This window comes from Myxocyprinus asiaticus, chromosome 20, assembly GCF_019703515.2.
Source record: "Myxocyprinus asiaticus isolate MX2 ecotype Aquarium Trade chromosome 20, UBuf_Myxa_2, whole genome shotgun sequence".
NCBI classification, from domain to species: Eukaryota; Metazoa; Chordata; class Actinopteri; order Cypriniformes; family Catostomidae; genus Myxocyprinus; species Myxocyprinus asiaticus.
In genome coordinates, this window is record NC_059363.1 from 15,216,592 (window position 1) to 15,241,219 (window position 24,628).

General features: G+C 42.5%; 1 protein-coding gene and 1 pseudogene across 3 annotated transcripts in view; both read right to left on the bottom strand.

The window, feature by feature from the left end:
- Window positions 1-1,082: 1,082 nt before the first annotated feature.
- LOC127410810 (solute carrier family 22 member 7-like) lies at window positions 1,083-19,691 on the bottom strand (annotated as a pseudogene).
- ttbk1b (tau tubulin kinase 1b) overlaps window positions 18,432-24,628 on the bottom strand; it is a 40,580-nt gene continuing 34,383 nt past the window's right edge. For all 3 annotated transcript variants that reach the window (XM_051647123.1, XM_051647125.1, XM_051647124.1), the window contains one exon: window positions 18,432-24,100. In XM_051647123.1, the coding sequence (XP_051503083.1) occupies window positions 23,653-24,100 (448 nt within the window). In that variant the 3' untranslated portion in view covers window positions 18,432-23,652. The remainder of the gene's footprint in view (window positions 24,101-24,628) is intronic.

Sequence of the window (24,628 nt, forward strand, 5' to 3'; positions counted from 1 at the left end):
ACCTTAAATTAGCATAATTTGCTCATTTTTGCTAATTTTGTAGTTTCTTTTTATAGTAAATGACACAAACAACATTTTATATTATAAGGAAGAAGAGTTCCTGGTTGTGATGTGACACCAATGGTAAAATCAGAATTTGACCTCATTGATGAGAGGATCACTGCAATCTTAACCGGTCTGGGCTAAAGATTAGTGATCATCAGCATGTGGTGTTGTTACAGAGTTCAAAATGTCAAACTATATGACACCTGTCTGAATCCTGTGTTACAGTTCAACATTCTTTCTCTGTGGTCTGGCACTGCTGCCATCTAGAGTATTTGTCATGTAGTATGATTATTAGAAGGACTGAAGATTTATCAACATAATAATACATCCATTCTCTCCAGCAGAAAGCTTTACATGCAAATCTCCACTTTAACCTTGTCTATAACTGCATTGAAATAACTAAATAAATACAGCTTAATTAAGCACATTTCATAAATATCAACCTCATAAAATGTATAATTAAATGTATAAATATATTTAGGTCATACAAAAGACATTAATTGGTGTAGCCAGTAAAAAATCACAGTGTTTCATTCAGGGACAGGCCTTGCTCAAGGTCACAATGGTGATAGTTAATGGATCACTTGTTATAAAGTTTAGATAGAGAGCATGTTGATTAAAAAAAAATTTGTCAGTGAGACGTGGCAGTTTTTTCCTCACTCCAGTGCGGTGTTGTTTTCTAATGATGATGTCTTTCCAAAATCTCTGGAAGAATATAAGATGTATTTATAAGATATAATACATAAGTTGTTTAATAATAGATTTGTAATCTTTACAGACACTGCTGGCCAATTTCTATAATTTTAGATTAATATAGCAATTTTATGGAGATTAACTGGAAGAGATATTCAGCCAAAAAAAATTAATAAATAATAATAAAATAAAAAAAACATGGGAAAAGGTAACAGAACATTGTACTTTACAGAGATGTTTATAAATATTGCTGGAAATTAATGAAATTGTTTATTTAAAAGATTATATGTGACATTGCCTTTTGTTGACAGCTACCAATTATTTGCACAGCTCATTAACAGAGGTCAAGGTAAGGTGAATGTGGAGCTGTCCATGGTGCTGTCATGCTGTGCAGAGATACTAATACCGTGGGGAGTGGGTGCTGTCCATGGTGCTGTGTCTTGGAAAGAGACTACCTAAATACACGGACAAAGTTAGATATAATTATATTACAAAATCTGCAGGGGAAAAAAGGACTGACTCATCTAGGTATCTTGATATCTAAAGTCAAGAAAACAGACACAGGTAAACATACAGGTAAAGAGGTAAATAATCTGACCCTTTTTCTTTAAAACCTGATAGAATTGAGTTCAGGTTCAAATTGATGGATTTCTAAGATGACCCAGAATGCACTTATAACTGTATCAGTATGTAGACTCTATCTATCTGTTATGTGAACAAATGATTTACCAGGAAATATTTCTTTATAATATATATTTATTTGTAATATACATGCAACACACTAAAAACCCAAGAGTGTATTGTTTATTTACATAAGGCAAGTAGCGTTAAAATTTAGCGTTACTAAAGTGATGTGTGTGTGTTTGTCTCATTGAGTTGTGTCTGCAGAGATCTTCCGATCTTTAGAGGGACTCCACTGTGATCTCCGATGTGATGTAGACAGATCCCTTTTTGTAAAGAATAAATAAATGATAAAACAGAGATGATGGCATTTAAAGCTGCTACTGCTAAAACACAAAAGCAAAAAAGATAATTTTCTGTACATTTTTCTTATACCTCATCTCTTCAATATCTTCGATGGTTTCTGGCAATCTTATGCTGTTGGTTTCAGGGAGAAGCCAAGCAGTGAGTCCAGAGGTGATGGCAAATGCACAGAAGACCACCTGTGGGAGGAGTGTCCATATATCTTCTAAAATCATGATAAGAGGAGAAATGGATGCTCCCAGTCGTGCCATGAAATTGGTGTTTCCAAGCCCATTCTGCCTATAGACGAGAAGGACAAAATACGAGGCATTTTCAAAATCAAGTGATTTGAACCTAATGGTGCTATTAAACAAGGTAAGATGGTAGAAACTAACCTCAAGACCGTAGGATAGAGCTCTGTGGTGTATAGGAACACGGTTGTAAATTAAGCCTCTGAAAGCCCTTTCCCAATACTGCGATCACAGTTCGGAACGTCCAGTATTCTAAACCCACAAACACATTGACACAAAACAGGTCAGAGAAGCATAGGAGAGAAAATCATCACAGATTACCATACAGAATGTTTGGTTCCAGCATCGTTTGGAATAGTAGGTGTGATGATGTTGATGAGGATGCAGAATCCTGTGAGTACCAGCGTCTCTGTTTGACAGAGTCTATGGCCAACCTTGTTGAGACAGAAGTAGGTGAGGATTTTTGCGGGCACCTCTATGGAGGCATAAATGAAGTGTGTCAGGTAAAGATCGAGCCCAAAGCCAGTGATGACTAAGCTGATGCCATAATATGTAGATTCAACTCTATACCTGAAAAAGGGGAGGGAGAATATGGGCTTAAATTGATGGCTGCCTATTTATTATGCTTTTTCCTTCCACATACTCACTGAAAGAAGCACTTTACAAAAGTACAAAATAATGTTCTCAGACAGACACATACAGTCCTACCACACTATGCCTGTGAAAAGCGCAAGTCTCCTTAGTTGAGGGGTTTTAAACAGATCTAAGTGTAACTGTGACCCTGGTTATCCACAGTCACTATAGTGGAGAGAGTCTGAGACAGAGACAAACAGATAATATGTTTTTACCACATTGTTTAAAATTACGGTGTTCCTAAATACTAACCGAATGCCAAAAAATAGAAAAAATAAAAATGACAAGTAGGACCCTGGATACCTCTGACTTGACTCTGGATGTGAAGTCTCGTATCAAATTTTTGCAAACACTTATATGCCGTCCCTGGCTTTCCGTGTGAGCCATCGTGCTGATTCAGGGATCCGCCTATGAAGATATCAACCAATCATTCTATCCACACAGTACATTCAGCACATCAGTCAATAATCAACCAATTAAATTGATAATTGGAAACTGATTATATTAATAGTTACATCAGAGAAAAATGTAAAACAACAACAACAAAAAAAAAACAAAACAAAACAAAAAAAAACATGCATGCTGTTCCCTTAACACCAGGTGGCAGCAGCAAGAAGAAGAGGAGAAGTGACCATAAGCATCCTCCAATCAGTGACCAGAGCGGCAAAGCCTGCCAGCAGCATGTTGCCTACAGCCCAGGGAATACTGCCAAACACTCCAATAAATGTGTGGTGTTCAGAATCCATCCACTCAATACCTGCAGAACAAATATGCACTTTAATCAAACATTGCAAAAATATTCTGTAAACACTGACAATGGCATACTACATTTCTTCCCTTTTTCCAGACTAAAACAAGTGAAATGAAGCAATCATGGAGAATTATTTTTGAGAAAACTGGCCCGAGATGAACATCCTTGTTAACAGAGGACTCTTTAAAGTGTAGGCTTAGCATCTGTGTGGTTTTGAGGTGAGATGATGTGTAGAGCAAAAGCTTGGAGAAAAAGGGGTTACTGAGAACAATTGATATGTTGCTGATACCAGTCAGTACAAATCCGGTTAGGAACCAGAAGGCAGCAAACATGAGGGTGTGTTTGCAAGGTTTACCTAGTAGTAATGGAAGGACTTTTCTTGTACAAGATGGTTTTGGTTGTTCCAGACTCTTGGTATGTCTTTCATCGGGGAGCCCCATATGAGCTTTTTTTTTTTTTTCAGACTTGACCTCAGCCATTGTGTTAATGAGACAATTTTTATGACACATTTATGGTGCTTTTTGGAACTTGACACATGTGATCACTATTAACTGTCATTGTACAGAGCTGTGTAAATCATTTTGAAAATTTTAATGCCTAAAATAAAAATAACAAAATGAATAAAAGCATACAACTCTGGAGTGAAATGAGTTTGAGTAAATAATGACAGAATTTAAGTTTTTAGAAAGACACTATTCCTTTAAGGTTTCTTAAAGTAGGCGATTGGTGTCTGTCTAACTTGTCACAGAGCAATCCAAAAAACACAGCCAGCCATGACACCCATGAAAAATATGGTGGCAGATGCTTTGGACAGTCCCCTTTTCTCAAAAACTAAATCAAACTGATAGAGAGAAAATCTGAGTGGTGAGAGGGGTATGAAGGGACTATAAATGGCTTTGGTGGTTATGAGACTTTATCTGTGTTTGGCCAGAGTGCTGATGAATGTGCTGTTACTCTCATCCATTCTGACACTGAACAACAGCAACTTCTAGGGGGCTGAAGAAGTCTGACTGCAGGTGGAACTGAGGATGGGAGAACACATGACAAGAAGTAGGAGTCCTGTCTTCCTGTGCTGGATTACTGACGGTCAGTCTCTGCTCTCTACTCAGATTTCCAAGGTTTCCCTCTGCTTCCATATGGCTGATGTCAAAACGATGAGATGGGATGGCAGCGATAAAGTTGTTTAACAGGAAGTGACAAGGGATAGTGATCCAAGGTATGACAAGCAGCATGACCAGTGCAGTCTTAGGGGCCGTTTACACGACAACATTTTCAACTAAAAACAGAAAACTTTTTATGTGCTTTGGCTGTTCGTTTACATGATAATGGCGTTTTGGGGCCTGAAAACTCAAACTTTTGAAAACGGATTTCAAAGTGCAAGTTTTTGAAAACGATGCCATTATCGTCTCCATGTAAACATACAAAAACGCAAATTTGTGAAAACGATGACGTCATGCGCACGCGTATTACGTGTTCAGTCTATAGGCATGCGCGCGAGTACTTCAAAACAACGCGTGAGACATTCAAAACTACAATGACGGACTACAGGACTGTGTTTGTGCTGCTCAAGACTTGTAGTAATAAAGCAACATCATCGTCTGTCCAGACAAAATTGCTCAATGCTTTTGCCATCTTCATTGTTTGTATTCACCGCTCTGTGGAAGAATGCTTATGTGCACAGGCGCGCAGTGTTTCTTTACAAAGTGTCATTGCCAACTACTGGCCTGGCATGCATAATACAGTGTTTTTAGTCGTTTTTGTGGATCCGTGTGAACGGGGATCGTTTTGATAACGTTGTCGTCTGTACACAAAACGTTTCAAAAACGCAAAGGAAAAACTTTTCCGTTTTTAGTAAATCATTGTCGTCTAAACGTAACCTTATATGGCCCAAACCCATCTATCTCTGCGAGAATACTCTGAAACTTCAATCAATCAATCAACTGATCGATCGATCAATCAATCGGTTGACCAATCGATATATATATATCCTGATCAGCCACAACATTAAAACCACTGATAGGTGAAGTGAATAAAAAAATTTATCTCGTTACAATTGCACCTGTCAAGGGGTGGGATATATTAGGCAGCAAGTGAACAGTCAGTTCTTGAATATCATGTGTTGGTAGCAAGAAAAATGGGCAAGCATAAGGATCTGAGCAATTTTGACAAGGTCCAGATTGTAATGGCTAGACGACTGTGTCAGAGCATTTCCAAAACGGCAGGTCTTGTGGGGGTGTTCCCGGTATGCAGTGGTTAGTACCTACCAAAAGTGGTCCAAGGAAGGACAACCAGTGAACCGGAGACAGGGTCATGGGCGCCCAAGGCTCACTGATGCGCGTGGGGAGCGAAGGCTAGCCCGTCTGGTCTGATCCCACAGAAGAGCCACTGTAGCACAAATTGCTGAAAAACTTAATGCTGGCCATGACAGAAAGGTGTCAAAACACACAGTGCATCGCAGCTTGCTGTGAATGGGGCTGTGTAGCCGCAGACCGGTCAGAGTGCCTATGCTTTCCCCTGTCCACTGCAAAAAGTGCCTACAGTGGGCACGTGAGCATCAGAACCGGACCAAGGAGCAATGGAAGAAGGTGGCCTGGACTGATGAATCATGTTTTCTTTTAGATCATGTGGATGGCCGGGTGTGTTTGTGTCGTTTACCTGTGGAAGAGATGGCAGCAGGATGCACCAGGGGAAGAAGCAGGCTGGCGGAGGCAGTGTGATCTTTGGGCAATGTTCTGCTGGGAAACCTTGCGTCCTGGCATTCATGTGGATGTTACTTTGACATGTACCATCTACTTAAAGACTGTTGCAGACCACGTACACCCCTTCATGGTAACGGTATTCCCTGATAACAGTGGCCTCTTTCAGCAGGATAATGCACCCTGCCACACTGCAAAAATTGCTCAGGAATGGTTTGAGGAACATGACAAAGAGTTCAAGGTGTTTACAAATTTTCCAATCTCAATCCAATTGAGCATCTATGGGATGTGCTGGACCAACAAGTCTGATCCATGGAGGCCCACCTTGCACCTTACAAGACTTAAAGGATCTGCTGCTAATGTCTTGGTGCCATATACCACCAGACACCTTCAGAGGTCTTGTGGAGTCCACACCTCGACAGGTCAGAGCTGTTTTGGTGGCACAAGGGGGACCTACACGATATTAGGCAGGTGGTTTTAATGTTGTGGCTGATCAGTGTATATACAGTATTTATATCCTTGTGCGACCCCGCGGCCTCATGCGAGGACACGCTATTTTGGGTTCGCTATATGCAACACATAATTTTAATTCATTTAATCCAACTGCATACTGTTCAGGACACTATTAAGGAGTCATTTAAGGGATACACCATGGCGTTGATTACCGTGAACTGCTTCTTTGGGCACAGCACAAACAAAAGTGCCTCTGTTAAGAAACCTCTTCACATTTTTTCACTGAAACATGTTTGGTTGTAAAGAGTAGCGTCTCTAGTTTCGTTTTATATGCTGCTCTAAATATTTTGTACATTTTTCGTGCTTTGGCGCGCTGATAAACATGAAGTACTCGGATGAGTGCTGTGGAGCAGTTTTCACAGTAACAAATCTGTGGGTCATTTAGCTTCTTTTTAAAATACATTTTGTTAAATTTTATTGTTTTCACTGTACAATATGATTCTATTCATTAACATTAGTAAATTCATTCCTATATATTTACTGTGCATTTTCACATTGGGAATAAATGTATTCATGCAAAAGCTGAAAAATGTTGCTTTCAGAGGCTTTATGTGGAGTTCCGTGGGAGGCTCGAGACAAAGAGTCCTGGAAGAATGGGAAATTACCTCCATGGTCCCGAACATGGGAAGAGACTCGGGAACGACCTTCATGGTCGTGGGCATGGGCAGAGACTCGGAAACGACCTCTGTGGTCGTGGGCATGGGAGGAGACTCGGAAAGGACCTCCGTGGTCATGTACATGGGAAGAGACTTGGGAACAGAAACTTTTCTTCTCTTCCTCCTCCTCTGGATGGCCGAAGTTGGCAACGCTGGTTCTGGGATGGACAAGGCTGGCAACGCTGGCTCTGGGACGGACGAGGCTGGCAACTCATTGGCCGTGGCAGGTGTGGGCACTGGCTCATTGACCGTGGACAATTTTTGAGGTAGGGTCTTCATGAACCTATGCACCGACATCAGTGTCAGATCATACAACTTGGAGACAGGGGCTGTGGAAGGCTTCGAGACAGGGGCCGTGGACACAGGTTTTGGCCCGGGGTTCCCGCCATAATCCACTGTATAAAGGGAATCGCTAAGTTCCAGAGCCTTCTCCAAATAATCGCCGAGCGTCCAGTGAGGATCAGCCGGAGGCATGAGTTCCCTCAGTGCACTATTCAGACTGGCCCAGAAGAAAAACATCAGAGAGCAGTCTGGATAGTGCACTACATTTGCCAGCTCTAAAAACTCACGGGCGTGATCCTCAACTGGATGGTCAACTTGTTGAAGGAGTAGAATCCTGACGGCTGCTAGATCCATTTCTCGGTCAGTCTTTCTGTGATGAGACAGGAGAGGAATGAGGATCTAAATGCAGCCTTTTTTAATAAAACAAAAGTAAACCAGGTAACTCAGAACATAATGAAACAAAACACAGGGAACAAAGCACAGCATAATACAGATGAAGACTGACAAAAAAAAAAAAACAGGAGAAAACAAGGGCTTAAATACACAAGGGAAAACGTCATGGTTACTTGCGTAACCTCTGTTCCTTGATGGAGGGAACGAGACGTTGTGTCGATGTAGTGACACTAGGGGTCACTCTTGGGAGCCCGAAACACCTCTGGTCTTTGATAAAAGGCCAATGAAAATTGGCAAGTGGTATTTGCATACAACTCCCCCAGACATACAGGTATAAAAGGAGCTGGTATGCAACCACTCGTTCAGGTTTTGTGCTGAGGAGCCGAGACAAGGTCCCGGCCATTTCAGCGGGTAGTTCAGCGTTGTGGCAGGAGGGACACAACGTCTCGTTCCCTCCATCAGGGAACGGAGGTTACGCAAGTAACCAGGACATTCCTTATCTGTCACTCACTCGATGCTGTGTCGATCTAGTGACACTAGGGGTCCTTATACGAAATGCCACAACTGGCTGAACTGTGTTATGTGAACTGGCGGTGTCTGACGGGCAGACCACTGTGTGCCTCGTAGCCAGCACACCAGGCCGACACGTAACCTCCCCCAATGCTATTATGAGTGTCGAACGGCCCTTTGGGGACAAGTCGACTGCCCAAAAGCCTCTTATCCTCTTTTTTTCCCTCTCCCCCCCCCAAAAAAATGAATTAACCGACTGAGGCCACCAGGTCTACTTCAGAAGGAAGACACCGCAGAGACCACACCCCGCCCGGGGGGAGGGGGGGGGGGGCGTATTTTGAGTGGAAATATGTCACATGGTCTTGCCGAGCTTTGTTTTTTGGAGTTTCTACAGGCATGGTGACTGGGGCAGAGGGGCCTCTGCCCAAAGAAGACACAGTTTACCAACAGGGAAACGAATTAGCAGAAGATATACGTCGCATGGGGTTACCTATGGGGAACCAACACATGCGGAGCACCTACCCCAGTACAGGGCTTAGTTAGTACATGCACTGAGCCAGCAACGAGTTTCTCCGCGAACACGTCTGCCACAAGGTGCGGAGGAAATCATCCAGGGAACATAGTTTGTGAACCCTACTGGAAGTCAACAGTGCACGTCTTCAGCTCAGGGGAGGTGAAAGGCGCTATGCACAAGCGATACACCCGGCCGCTGTAGACCCTCGCAAAGGTGTTGGGTGTTGCTCAGCCCACTGCTCTGCAAATGTCTGTTAGAGAGGCGCCACTGGTCAAGGCCCAGGAGGCCGCTACACTCCTGGTAGAATGGGCTCGTAGCCCTGCCGGGGGCGGCACGTCCTGGGCGTGATATGCCATTGTTATGGCGTCAATGTGCCAGTGGGCGATCCTCTGCTTGGAGACAGTGCTTCCTTTCCGCTGTGCACCAAAGCAGACAAAGAGCTGCTCAGAGACTCTAAAGCTCTGTGTATGATCCAAATAGATGCGTAAAGCATGCACCGGACACAGCAACGTCAGGGCTGGGTCTGCCTCCTCCTGAGGCAGCGCTTGCAGGTTCACCACCTGGTCCCTAAAAGGGGTTATGGGAACCTTGGGCACATAGCCCGGTCGGGATCTCAGGATCATGTGAGAGTAGCCCGGACTGAACTCCAGGCACGTTTCGCTGACAGAGAACGCTTGCAGGTCTCCTACCCTCTTGATGGAAGTGAGCGCAGTCAGTCTTGGAGGGACCTTCGTTCGGTTTTGGGGATCAAAACCGACCCTGAATTGGTGGTGTTCTTATTGGACAGGTAAGCTTACATAACTGCAAAGCATGTGAAATATAGTCCCATAAGGATTGATTTGTGTAATTTTAGCTAACTTGATCTTGCCTGCTAACGCTGACGAATTGTAAGCTACCTTGCTTCATAACTTTCAGATAATTTCAGCGATCTTTATACTAAAAGTCAGGTATGCCGATTCACAGTAACTGACATAATGTTAATCTGTAATTATTCAGCAAGGTAAACTACAATAACACATTAAATAAATGCTAGACAATGTTCAAGATAATGCAAAAGACCCATTCATTAGTGTAACGTAACTTCGTTATACAGAAAATATATACATTCAAATCAATCAAATCAAATCACTTTATTTTCACACAGCCATATACACAAGTGCAATGGTGTGTGAAATTCTTGGGTGCAGTTCCGATCAACATAGCAGTCGTGACAGTGATGAGACATATACCAATTTACAATAACATCAAATTAACACAACACAATTTAAACATCTGTTATACACATAATTACACTCAACAATATACAAATAATAACATACACTGCACAGTATACAATACGCTGTTTTTTTTTTTTTTTACTATATAGATACACATTATTCAATAAAAATTAAAAATAAAAATATATTAAAAAAAGTATATATATATATATATAATGTACAGTATTGTACTGTATTGACATTCAGGCTGTCGGTTGATAGTCAGTTGTTAAGAGAGAACATAATATAATAATAATAATATAATTTATGACAGTCCGGTGTGAGATATAAGAGTAAGGGTAATAAAGTGCAGTGCTGATGTATTTTGATCATGGGAGATCAAGAGTTCAGAAGTCTGATTGCTTGGGGGAAGAAGCTATCATGGAGTCACTGGTGCGGGTCCTGATGCTGCGATACCGCCTGCCTGATGGTAGCAGTGAGAGCAGCCCATGGCTCGGGTGGCTGGAGTCTCTGATGATCCTCCGAGCTTTTTTCACACACCACCTTGTATATATTTCCTGGAGGGAGGGAAGCTCACCTCCGATGATGTGTCTGGCAGTTCGCAGTATAGAATTTATAACTTAAATTCTGTTATTATAAAACAATAGCACATTGATATATCAAAATGACAGCTGTGATGGAATCACATCAATTCTGAATTGTGTCAACATATTTATAATGTACAGTCTATTTTATAAACAGCTACTGTCATCATCCACCAAATTTAGCTAACAGCTATTAATAAAGCTGGCTAGCTAGCTAACGCCGACATAGGCTATCATATAAATGTCAATGTATCATGCAAAGAAAAGTGATAACTCAGCGGTTAAGGCTCTGGGTTACTGATCAGAAGGTCGGGGGTTCAAGCCCCAGCACTGCCAAAATGCCACTGTTGGGCCCTTGAGCAAGGCCCTTGACCCTATCTGCTCCAGGGGCGCCGTATCATGGCTGACCCTGCACTCTGACCCCAGCCTAGCTGGGATATGTGAAAAAATAAGAATTTCACTGTATATGTGCAAATGTATAATGTGATAAATAAAGAAAATTATAAAATTATAATTATAACTACAGTCTCGTGTAGTCAGACCTATATCCAGTGCTCGAACTGAATCAAGTCTTATGGGGGTCCCCACCATAAGATTTTTTTTTTTTTTTTTTGGTGGTGGTGGTGTGCAATATGTATATCTCACAATATACAATTTATACAAAATATACAATATATTTATCTTACCATAATATGCATAACTATATACTATTTATTAAAGACAGGCTTACATAAAAGAACAGGCTTTTGTGTTGATAAAGAATTTAAAATAAATAAATAAATAAATAAATTTTCAGTCCAATGTTATATAACAAAGAGAGAGAAGCTACTATTCTTCTTTTAAATGGCTTACTCCAAGTAATACTGGATTTAGAGGGTGACAAAGCAGCAGACCCAAAAGGGCAACTATGGCAAATATACCAGAGGACTGAAGACCCATAAAAGCATGTGACTTCAAAATATATTGAAATGTCTCAAAAACAGTAGAAAATAATCCGATGGCTTCCAGATTTACTGGATGGTGTCACTGTCAGATTCAGCAGTGGCACAGGAATAATTATTTCATAATGTTTCAGAAAGCAGTGATAAAGGAGCAGTCAGTAACTTCAAAAGGACCTGTTTAAGGACCTCCTTTTTTTTTATAACTTAAACAGTAGCAAAAGGATGGCTAAATACTATCAGGCTTTAATGATACTATAGAGAGGAGATTAAGTATGAACCCAGGTGCGGAAGCTTTATTCAAAGAGTGCAGGACAACTGGGCAAACATTATAAATGGCTTTACTGTCAATTTAATACATCCTTGCTGAATAGAAGTATTAATTTCTTTAATTCCTTTCCCCAGTAAATAAATAAATAAATTCTTACTAACCCCAAACTTTTGAACGGTAGTGTATAGTGTTACAAAAGATTTCTATTTCAGATAAATGTTGTTCTTTTGAACTTTCTATTCATCAAAGAATCCTGAAAAACACATTGTACACAACTGTTTTCAACATTGATAATAAACAAATGTTTCTTGAGCATCAAATCAGCATATCAGAATGATTTCTGAAGGATCATGTGACACTGAAGACTGGAGTAATGATGCTGAAAATTCAGCTTTGATCACAGTAATAAATTACATTTTACTATTGTATTATTATTATGGACTTTTGAACAGTAGTGTACATTCAACAGAATAATTGTTGCATTATTTACCAATGAAGTATTTACTACCCTAAAAACAATTGGATGATTGATGTGACACTTTGTGATAATAATGTTTGTTCCAAAAGACTTGTTTAAATGCATGAAACTAGTTTATTAGATATTAAAAATATAAATTGTGACAAGACAGGCTGTGTGTTAGTGTTGGTGGGGATTTTTCAACGATTTCAGTGCAGTTACATTGTTTCGTCAGTAGGTGGCGGCAAGGGACTGTTATGACTGAGTCAGTTAGCAGACTATTCAAACATTTCAGTCAAAAAGGCTGCTTTATTCAGGAGCAAACAATGCTATGGTTATCAATATGTCAATCATTGCATTGAGTGAATCCCGCATTTATATGCGGATGTAATTCCCGAAACTTTGCAGCGTGTACGTGGCATGAAAAACAAGTTTTATACAAATTCTGAATGGATTATATATAGCATAGAAAGAGCACAATGAGCGCTCCCTTTATAATCACTAAAAAGCTGTCACTCATCTTCATCGCGATCTCTAGCACCCCCATAGAACCAGGCCTATTAATAATGAAAAATGAGTAAGCCTAAATGTTTCCAGTTTATGCAAGGAATACAAAAGCCCCGACATGGAGTGGATAGATATAGTAGAAAGATATATATAGAGAGAAAATTACCCCTCAAAAAAAGTCAGTAAGAAGCATTCTCTTCACGAATGCGAGTGGAGGTTTATTATTCTCCATATTTTAGCTAAAGTTAGCTTCACCGGAGCGGCGTCAAGCAAGCCGTCATGTCAACGATGTCATGCGCTTAGCGGTCTTTAGATGTGGGGCGGGGCGTTTTACATTTTAAAGAGACATGACAACTAGCCTATAAACAAACTTAATATCAATTATTGTAAATAATTAATTCACGAAATTTACCGTATCCACTGCATGAATTTAATCAGATTTGTCATTATTATTTTTACTAAAATAAAAGAATCTTGGGGACCCCCCCTAAGTCTATTTTTTACTTCTTATGGGGGGTCCCTAATGCCTTATGGAGGGTCCCGGATTCCCCCCTCCTCAATTCGAGCACTGCCTAAATCCACACATTGTTTTAGCCCTATTCCAGAACTGGAGAGTCAAATATAATATACAGTTTCAAAGTTTATAGTAAAACAATCATAACTGTGTAATTTTAATTATGCTACCTCATCTGTCAGCATGATGTGGTGAATCACGTTCAGCCTCTTTGTACGTTACGTCATTGTTTTGGTCGATGCTCGCTCAGTCGCGTCCCTATGGAGTGTGTGCATGAGCACGAGCAACAGGTAGCTGGCTGCAGTTCACTTAACGGCCACAGGTGTCATTAATAACAAGGGTTTCTGAATCTTACATACTGCACCTTTAAGTCTCCTCCTTCATTCAACTTCCTTTAAAACACAAAACAATAACATTTACACTGCTCTCCCCAACCAGTGCAAAGCAAAGCATGATGGAAACTAGAAATCCCCTGGCCAGTTTCAGTTAATGTAAAACAAAAAAAAAATATTAATGTTGACCCAACACAAATGGATTATGCAAACTTCCAAACTTCCATTTAACAAATTTAAGTGGATTGTATGCAATGACACTAAATTGTTAGAATTTTAAGGGTTTTAATGAGGTAAACTGAACAAGCAGCAAAAATCATTTTTGAGTGTGTTATATTGAACATTTATGATGATTACAATGATATTATTGAATACATTTTTCCTGTCTTCACTGAGACATTCCAATATGAATAAAGTAATAACTGGCTGAGATCATGAGTAAATCAACAGTTCAAAATGTTTTTTGTTTTTTTTCCTTTGGTCCTTGTAAAATTTAGTTACTGAAAATGAGCTAATGTACAACAAATTGTTGAACATTTATGGCACAACTTAATTTCATTGCATGAAATCAACTTACATTTGTAAAATAGAAGTTAATTTAATCCATTTGCATTGAAATAACTTAAATAATATTGGTGTTGCATTTTTGTTGTCCCTTTGAGTTAGGCATCTCTTTCCATAAATATGTGATTGTTGAGTGTCACTGTTGGATGCTATGACTGGGAAAAAGCATTTGTTTAATAACTCATCTGCAAGAGTCTTTTCCCATTGCAGTGACCACAAGCCCACAACTTACGTTGCTATAAAAATATTGAAAAGTTAGCTAAACACAGTACAAATTAAGATGCCTTTATTTTCTACAATTTGGCATGCCCAATTCCCAATGCACTCTAAGTCCTCGTGGTGGCGTAGTGACTCACCTCACCTGGGTGGCGGAGGACGAATCTCAGTTGCATCTGCGTCAGTCTGTGCATCTTATCACGTGGCTTGTTGAGCACGTTCCCACAGAGACGTAGGGCGTGTGGAGGCTTCACGCTATTCTCCATAGCATCCATGCACAACTCACCATGTGCCCCACTGAGAGCAAGAACCACATTATGGTGACCATGAGGAGGTTACCCCATGTGACTCTGTCCTCCCTAGTAACCGGGCCAATTTGGTTGCTTAGGAGAACTGACTGGAGTCACTCAGCACACCCTGGATTTGAACTCGCAACTCCAGGGGTGGTAGTCAGCATCAATACTCGTTGAGCTACCCAGGTCCCCAAGATGCTTTTAAAATGATGACTTGTCACATTTTTTGTTAGATATAACAAAAAGTATTTAAGTTAATTCAACCACTAAATTAAATCAATATAAACATGATACTTTTGTTAAATAATGTCATTTAATTATGTGGAAATGTTTTCCTCTATTTAAGTTCTTTTAATGTTTTTTTTTTTTTTTTTTTTTTTACTTTTATTCAGGTGCATAAGAATGCAGCATTCTACATCAGAGTCTGAACTTTAATTCAGTCAATTCAGAAAATAAAGTAATATTGTTGAGTTTTCTGTTCTATTGAACACTTTTTATAATGATATTATTGAACTGAAAGCTTTAAGTGTGATATAGCAGCTTGTGCAATTGCACTGATCAAAACAGAAAGCTGTTTTATCTGTGACTGTCTTCTTGTCTTTGCTCTTTAAAAACACGATTATACATTTTCAACACTGTTGTAAAATTTTCCATGAAAGAAAACAGAGACCAGGAATGGACACTCACCTGTGCTTTAGTTTAAAGATTCCAGTGTGCAGGTGTTCCTGATTGGAGTATGCTGACGAGCAGTTAATGTGTAGAATCACTGTAATGCCAACTAACAGGTATTTTCAACCACATTATTTACAAAAGTTACAGCACCAGGATCTGGCCAATAACAGAATGAGATTCTACTACCCCAGCATTTCATATTTAACTTCAGGTGCTGGAGAAGACCTGAATAAGGTAATGAAAATTATTTTTAAAATTTTAAAATTGAATTTTTTTTTCTCCAAGTACCAATCTCATCTTGACAGCTGTCAGTGCTGGAATAAAATAATGTCCAAAATTTGAACTTTAAAATTACTTTATCAGTGGAGGAGTGTTTTTTAGTCTTAAGTACAAATAATTTTCCCCGTCATCCCTTAACCAGTTCAAGGGACACAAAGATCAGAATATTGTGATCACATAGTGTTCTAGTTCCCTATCTGTCACTCATTCGACACCTGTCCCCCTCCACCTTGAAGGTGTATGTAGCCACTATAGCGGCACACCACGACACAGTGGACGGTAAGTCCTTGGGGAAGCACGACCTGATCATCAGGTTTCTGAGAGGCGCTAGGAGGTTGAATCCCTCCAGACCATGTCTCATCCCCTCATGGGACCTCTCTGTAGTCCTTCGGGGTCTATGGGGAGCCCCCTTTGAGCCCCTGGAGTCAGCTGAGCTTAAAGCAATCTCTTTGAAGATTGACCTCCTGACTGCGCTCACTTCCATCAAGAGGGCAGGGGACCTGCAGGCGTTCTCTGTCAGCGAAACTTGCCTGGAGTTCGGTCCGGGCTACTCTCACGTGATCCTGAGACCCCGACCGGGCTATGTGCCCAAGGTTCCCACGACCCTGTTTAGGGATCAGGTGGTGAACCTGCAAGCGCTGCCCCAGGAGGAGGCAGACCCAGCTTTGGCGTTGCTGTGTCCGGTGCGTGCTTTACGCATCTATTTGGATCGCACGCAGAGCTTTAGAAGCTCTGAGCAGCTCTTTGTCTGCTTTGGTGGACAGCGGAAAGAAGCGCTGTCTCCAAACAGAGGATCGCCCATTGGGTCATTGACGCCATCGTGATGGCATATCACGCTCAGGACGTGCTGCCCCCCCGTGGCGTTACGAGCCCACTCTACTAGGAGTGTAGCAGCCTCCTGGGCCCTGACCAGTGGCACCCTTTGGCAGACATCTGCAGAGCAGCGGGCTGGGCGACACCCAACACCTTTGCGAGGTTCTATAATCTCCGGGTTGAGCCGGTTTCGTCCCATGTGTTGTCAGGTCTGAACAGGTAAGTTCCGGGACAGCTGGCCGGGTGTACTGCTTGCGTATAGCGCCTTTCCCCTCCCATGAGGTGAAGACATGCGCCTTTGACTCCCAGTCGTGTTCACAAGTTGTGATCCCTGGATGATTTTCCTCCTTAGCCCTGTAGCAGACGAGTTTGCGGAGAAACTCGCTGCCGGCCCAGTACATGTGCTAACTAAGCCCTGTACTGAGGTAGGTGCTCCACATGTGCTGGTTCCCCATAGGTGACCCCATGTGATACATCTTCTGCTAAATTGTTTCCCTGTCGGTAAACTGCGTCTTCCTTGGGCAGAGGCCCCTCTGCCCCCAGTCACCATGCTTGTAGAAACTCCTCCCCCCTCGGGTAGGACCTACCAGGCGACTTCTCCACATGACATACTTCCGACAAGACTTGGTAAGACCATAGGATGTTTTTCCACTCAAAATACCCCCCACCCTTCTCTGGGCGGGGTGTGGTCTCCACAGTGTCTTCCCCTTGGGAGTGACACCCCCTCAACGTAGACATTTATGGCCTCCAGTCGGTTAACAAATTCCACTTTTTTTGGGGAGAAAAAAGAGGAAAAGAGGCCACGGCTGGGCTTGCTTGTCCCTATTTGTTGGGCAGTCAACTTGTTCCCGAAGGACCGTTCGACGCTCATAAGAGCGTTGGGGGAGGTTACGTGATGGCCTGGTGCGCTGGCTACCAGGCACACAGAGGTCTGCCTGTCTCGCACCGCTAGTCCACGTAACACAGTTCAGTAGTCGTGGCGTTTTGTATAGGGACCCCTAGTGTCACTACATCGACACATTGTCGAGTGAGTGACAGATAGGGGACGTCCTGGTTACTTTCGTAACCTACGTTCCCTGATGGAGGGAATGAGGCGTTGTGTGCCTCTTGCCACAACACTGAACTACCTGCTGAAATGGCCGGGACCTTGTCTCGGCTCCTCAGCACAAAACCTGAATGAGTGGTTGCATACCAGCTCCTTTTATACCTGTATGTCCGGGGGAGTGGCATGCAAATTCCACTCTCCAATTCCCATTGGCCTTTTTTAAAAGATCAGAGGTGTTTAGGGCTCGCAAGAGTGACCCCTAGTGTAACTACATCGACACAACGTCTCGTTCCCTCCATCAGGGAACGGAGGTTACGAAAGTAACCAGGACGTTCTCATAATTTGACCCGGTTGACCCAAAATCAGTTTTCAACATTTATAGCTTGTTTTCAGTAAACCATCAACTCAGCCATACAGTAAATTAAGTAACATCCCAAAGAACAGATACATCTAAACCATTTTACCATTTATCACTGAAACATTCTAGAGAACACTAAAATCTAAGCTGTTGTAATCACATAGTATTCTAGCTTTTCTGTGATTGTTCCAAAATCAGAACTGGTTTTCGGTCAATAATCAACGAATCAGCTTCAAGATATTTGAGGATAAATAACAGTGAAAACATTTTGCCATTTTAAAATTTTGAAAACTAATTAGATGATAAATTGGCCCACATTTGAAATTTTTTCCTGAAAGGTTTCAGCATGTCTTAAGATGTATTTAAATAACCATTGTTGGTGTCAGTGTTATCTGGCAACCTCTGACAGAATCCAGACTGAGAAAGAAAGACAAAAAAACAAAACAAAAAACACCAAAATAGTGATAGAACTTCTGTTTATTGAATGGCATCAATGATATTTGTAATACCTTTTTATTATATAACTCAGAAAGGTTTCTCTTTGTTATTAGTCAGTCATGATTCATGAAACACATTCATGGAAATTCTCTCTGTCTCAATGGGCACAAAGGAACGCACTGAAGAGAGATGACCAAAGAGCTGTCTTTGCCTTATATTGTTGGTATTAAGAGCAGAAAGAGTCTTCTAGATTCTCCACAGATAGAACATTCTGGAACATACTGCAGAACATATTTTCCTGTAATCTCATCCAAAGAACAGCATGCAATGGTTCTGTAGTGGGAATGGTTGAAAAAGCACTCCCTTTAAGTTAATGTGCACACCAGTACAATATGTAGAACTTACAAATAACACTGGCTAGTGTGCACTAATTAATTTTTTTCTTAGCATATGTCTCTGCTTCCTACAGTTTTGACAATCTTCAGAGATGTATCCAAGCACAGGACGAGAAAACACCAAATGACTAGAGCAGGCAGGTAGAAACACTCTGTGATAGCACCTTAGTCCTGGTGATGGCCCAACAACCATGGGGCGGTCCGCCTCTTGCCGTTGTTGACTGGGAAGTCCCAACTCACGGCCTAGCAGCTTCCAGTGGCAGACCTCCTGGAATATGAGAAGCTGTGGCAAGCCATCCTGCAGCGGGTCGGTCACAGCCCAGAACAGCATCGCCAGCGGTTCCGTTCTCTGACACTTGGTGAGCTCGGCCGCCCATTTGCCTTTGTGCAAAATCTCTGTGACTCCTGCCGGTGATGGTTACTGACAGCCGAACATGACACTGGGGCCGTAGTAGATCTAGTGGTGCTGGAGCAATTTATCACCCAGCAACTGAAGGGGATGGCGGAATGGGTCCAATGTCACCACCCGGTGTCGCTGGATGTAGCCATCCAGCTGGCTGAGGACCACTTGGTGGCAGTTCAGAAGCCCTCTTTTCTCTCTCTCTCTCTCTCTCTCTCTCTCTCTCTCTCTCTCTCTCTCCTTCTCCCCCCTCCCCTTCCTCTTGTCCTCGTCCTGTTCCCACTTCCCGGAAAGTTAAACCGATTCCCTGGGCCCAGGGATCTTTTAACCCACCGGTTTCTCCTCTCTCTTCCGCTCTTTTCCCCAGGTTGGTGAAACCTCTGCCGCAGGTGTGGGCGTGAAGTCTGGGACAGTCTGCTGGAGCTGCAGGGAACCAGGACACTTCCAGGACCGATGCCCCGCGATGGAGGTGGGGACATTGGTCCGGATCCCTGACATGCCACAGGCCGCCCCCAATCAAGCAGGAGCCTACCAGATACCTGTGAGTATTAAGGGGGGTACATACCAAGCCATGGTCGATTCAGGTAGTAATCAAACCTCCATTCACCAAAGCTTGGTTCAATACGAGGCTTTGGGTACAGGCCAAATGGTGAAGGTAAGGTTTGTGCACGTGTATGTTCAAAATGACCCCTTAGTGACAGTCATAATTTAATTTTGGGGACAAAAGCATAGTGTCGAGGCTGTGGCTAGTCCCTGCCTCACCCATCCACTAATTTTGGGTATGAATTGGCTGGAATTTACAACTTTGTTGAAGAGAATTTGTGCGGTTGGGTCCTGTAACAAAATGTATCGGTGTGTGGTGAGCGTTTCGCTGGCTGGGGAGGCAGTGCCAGGGTTGTCTACACCGGCTCCACGTCAGGATGACCCAAGGGAGGGGGAAGCCACGCCCTTAGTGGATTCCCTGCAGGGGATTTCCTCTGGAGCATATGTGAGACGAAACCCTTAGGCACGCCTTTGACCATGTGAAAGTGATTGATGTTAACGCCTCCAGCTGGTCATTGTGCTATCTTACCCATATTATTAAGAATCGGTTGTATCGAGTGATGCAGGACACTCAGACAAAAGAAGATACAACCCAACTGTTAATACTGAAGAGCCATCGGGAAATGTTATTCCAGATGGTTTATTATAATCCGATGGCGGGTCACTTAGAGCAGGAAAAAACACTAATCCGTCAGATGACCATTTTCTATTGGCCGGGCGTTCACGGGGATGTTCGCAGGTGGTGTGCAGAATGCAGTGAATGTCAGCTGGTGAATCCCGCGGCCACCCCAAAAGCGCAATAGTCCTTGTATTACTCCCCATGTTGAGCTCTAAATTACACGCCAAGTGGCAAGGACCCTTTGAGGTCACACAGTGAGTTGAAGTCGATTATGAGGTTAAATGCACGGATAGAGGTGATGCACATCAGATTTACCACCTCAATCTCCAAAAACCACCAGTCAGTCCTCGTGACTTTGGCGACGATGGTTCCAGAGAGGGAGGAGCTCGGACTGGTGAACTTAAAAGCCATCAATCAAGTCACCCCGGTCAATTGCGGAGACCACCTCTCACTGTCACAAGTTACGGAGGTTGTCAGGTTGTAAGGAGAATTCTCTGATGTGTTCTCGCCTCTTCGCGGTCATACAAAAAAGTGGTTCGGGAAGAATTAAAGGCCATGCTAGATATGGGGTTAATAGAAGAATCCCACAGTGACTGGGCCAGCCTGGTGGTGCTGGTCCCAAAGAGCGTCGGTTTGGTCCGGTTCTGGATTATAGTAAAGTCAATGCAATGTCTAAATTTGATGCATACCCAATGCCTTGGATTGATGAACTGCTCGATCGGTTAGGCGCAGCTCGCTTTTATTCGACACTGGTTTTAACAAAGGGATATTGGCAGATCCACTTAACTCCCATGTCCCGTGAGAAGACGGCATTTTCCACACAATTCAGATTACACCAATTTGTGACGCTTCCGTTCAGTTTGTTCAGGGCCCTGGCTACTTTCAGTGGGTCATGGACCGAATCCTCAGACCGCACACTGCTTTCGTCGCTGCCTATCTGGATGACATAATTATTTACAATAATGATTCGCAGTGGCACCTGCAGCATCTGAGGGCTGTCCTGAGGTCGAGACAAGCAGGACTCACGGCAAACCCAAAATGTGCAGTTGGGTGGGTGGAAGTAAGGTATCTGGGCTTGCACTTGGGTCAAAGGCAGGTGTGGCCCCAAATTGATAAAACCGTAGCGATTGCAGCCTGCCCGAGACCTAAGACCAAAACCGGAGGTGAGATAGTTCCTGGGGCTGGCTGGTTATTATCGTAGGTATGTGCCTAACTATTCGACCATCAGCAGCACACTGACTGATCTTACTAAAAAGGGGACATCAGATCTGGTCCAGTGGACGGAGCCGTGTCAGCAGGCGTTCACACTGGTGAAAGCTGCACTTTCTCTCTCCCTTTTATCTTGCAGATGGATGCATCGGACAGGGGGTTGGAAGCAGTACTGTCCAAGATGGTGGAGGGGGAGGAGCGCCCTGTGCTGTACATTAGTCACAAATTCTCATTGAGCGAGACTAGGCACAGCACGATTGAGGAGGAGAGTTTGGCCATCAAGTGGGCGGTCCTCACCCTCCGGTACTATCTGCTGGGGCATGCTTTCACCCTCTGTTTGGACCACGGCCCACTCCAGTGGCCCCACTGCATGAAGGATACCAACATACGGATCACCCATTGGTATCTGGCTCTCCATCCTTTTAAGTTTGAGGTGGTCCACAGGCCGGGGGCGCAGATGGCTGTGGCGGATTTCCTCTCTAGAAATGGAGGTGGGGTGGTGGGGGTTGGAATGACAGGCCGTATGGCTCCCCAGCCTGAGTCGGGCGATGGGGGGTATGTGGAGATATGGGCATAGCCGAGCGACGTCTGTGGAGAGCGAGGCCGGGAGAGTGGGAATGGTAAGGACTGACACCTGTGGAAAATTATTTCTGACAGCTGTTTTGTGTTAACAGTGAGAGCTGGAGGGAGATAAAAGGAGCAGGCAGAGCCGCAGTCAGGGAGAAGACTTAAAGCTGAAAACGCTATGGATGGCAGCGGTTCTTTATGTTTGTGTGAAACCTTATAAATAAGCACTTTACGTTGAGTTTTGTGTGAAAGCTGAAATAAATCACCCTGAAGAGTGAAGCTGGTTTCCGCATCCTAATTTTCGCCTTTTAACTAACCTAAGAGTGTCACATGTAGTTCTATTTTCGTCCATTAATCTTTTTTGTAAACTTTGTTGTTTTTTAAACAAAATATAAACTTGTTTAGTACTATAAGTACTGCTTATATTATCTACAGTTTTGCAAAAGACCAACAGAAACAGATGAGCATATCCAAACGCATGCCATTAGAGCAGTGATGGTCCGGGATTTGTTAACAAATTAATTTTGCAGACAAGTGATGGATTGTCCCAGAGAAAAGAATCATATACAGGGGGAAGGGCCAAGATGATTAAATGATTGACATTAAATTGTAGCAGCAGAGTTAGTCATCTTAGTTCTGAGCAGAGGTTAAATTTGTTTAGGCCTATATCAGATTTTTTGCTCCATTCTGCATAGAAGCACCAAGTTGTAGGTGCATGTGACTATTATATATATATATATATGTATATTTAGATTACTAAAAACACAGAAATTGAATGTGGAAACTGATTTTAAAGGCTGTCCCAAAAAATGACAAGTGGAATCTTAAGTGTATTAGGGACTTTCAAAATGACTTACATTTCTGCAAGTGTGAATAAAGATTTATTTTTTCAGATTCTAACATTATGATGTTGGTCAAAAATATGTTGTAAATCATATTTCATTAAAATAACAGTATGTATCTGCAGTCATTTACTTAAACCAGATCTGAACATGGACGGAAAGTGTTTTCAAGCCAGAACATGAAGTTTAACACATATGATGTGATTGGTAGTTATTCAGTATATCTGACATGACAGTAGTGTTTGCACCATGTAGAGGAGGGTATAGCCTGTGGAAGCTTTTTTGTGATGGCAGCAATTATTTCCTTTGCAGGTTTAAGGCATATGAGGTGTGCTCATCAGTCCAACACACTTCATTAATGACAACTTCCCCACGCACACAATTTTGTACACTCCCTGTGCATGTATGCGTGTAAATGTCAGAGGTTCTCCTCATCAGAGGTATTTAAGTAGCCACTGCAGTCACTAGGCTAAATACAGAATATTTCCATCCATATTGTTTGGTTGAATTTGCTGTGGTTCATGAGAGGTTCTGAGTCCAACACAGATGACTTGGAGAGGGACTGTTATGAGCTAGCAGATCCTAAATGGTGATGCCTAGGATAATGGATGGACTAGAGATTTAAGAGAGGATAGAACGATCATTGGGAGGAATAATTTCCTTGTTCCACATGCTGTAATTATCTCATTTTAGTCTTTGATTCTAGTGGATCTTTCTTCCCTTTTTGGGGTGTGGCTGATGAGTGGAGTTTGTTCTTTTTTTTTTGGGTGGGATCCTGAGGTTTGGATTTGGACTGTGATGGGCAAGAAGGTCTGGGTTGCTGGGGTTGTCCTTGCGTTTCATTGGCTGCAGGTTGTCGGCGGATGCGCTGGGGGGAGGGGCTATCAGTGCGAGAGGTGGTGTAACTCCGAGGGGAGGTGCTAATGCTTCGGGGGACATTAGGAGCTGAGGTACGAGATAAGGTACGTGTGGCGGTCCAACTTCCTTGTGAGCGGGAGGGGCCTGAGGAAGGAGGATGGGGTGGAAGTGTTTTAGAGGGGCGGAGCTGAGGTTTCGGTGGATGCTGATGGATATTTGTGTGCAGACTTGCAGACTTTTGTATCCTGGGATTGACAGAACCATTGGTTCTGTTGGAAAGAGAAAATAATGAGTTATTAGTTTCCTAGATTTACGCTGCTAAATAAGCAGAAACGCATCATCATAGTCTGTGAAAAGGGTCACTTTTCATTATAGGCCAGTTTGAAATGACTGAATTTTGTACATTTTCCTTATACAGTTTTTTTTTTTTTTTTTAGTAAAGGTTCCAAAAGTTAGAAATACTATAATCTATACTGCTAGCTCCTAACTGTTTAGACACAAAAAAAAATTGTTGTTTAAATGCTTTTAAAATTTTAGTTTAGTCAGAACCACTTCCATCAAATGAATACTTATTGACTTATAGACAATTCAAAGCAATCTGCTGGTGTTCTGGGCAAACTCCCTGTCCATCCATGCAGCCATGCATGGACAGAGCAGGGAGAGCAGCAAATCAATGCAAATGAAACCATGCAATTGAAAGGCAGCTGAAAGAATGAATGAATGAAGGACTTAAAATGAAACACTCTGATATGTGTCTGAATTGTATTGGTAGATGTTGTGATCAGCTGAGTCAGCTG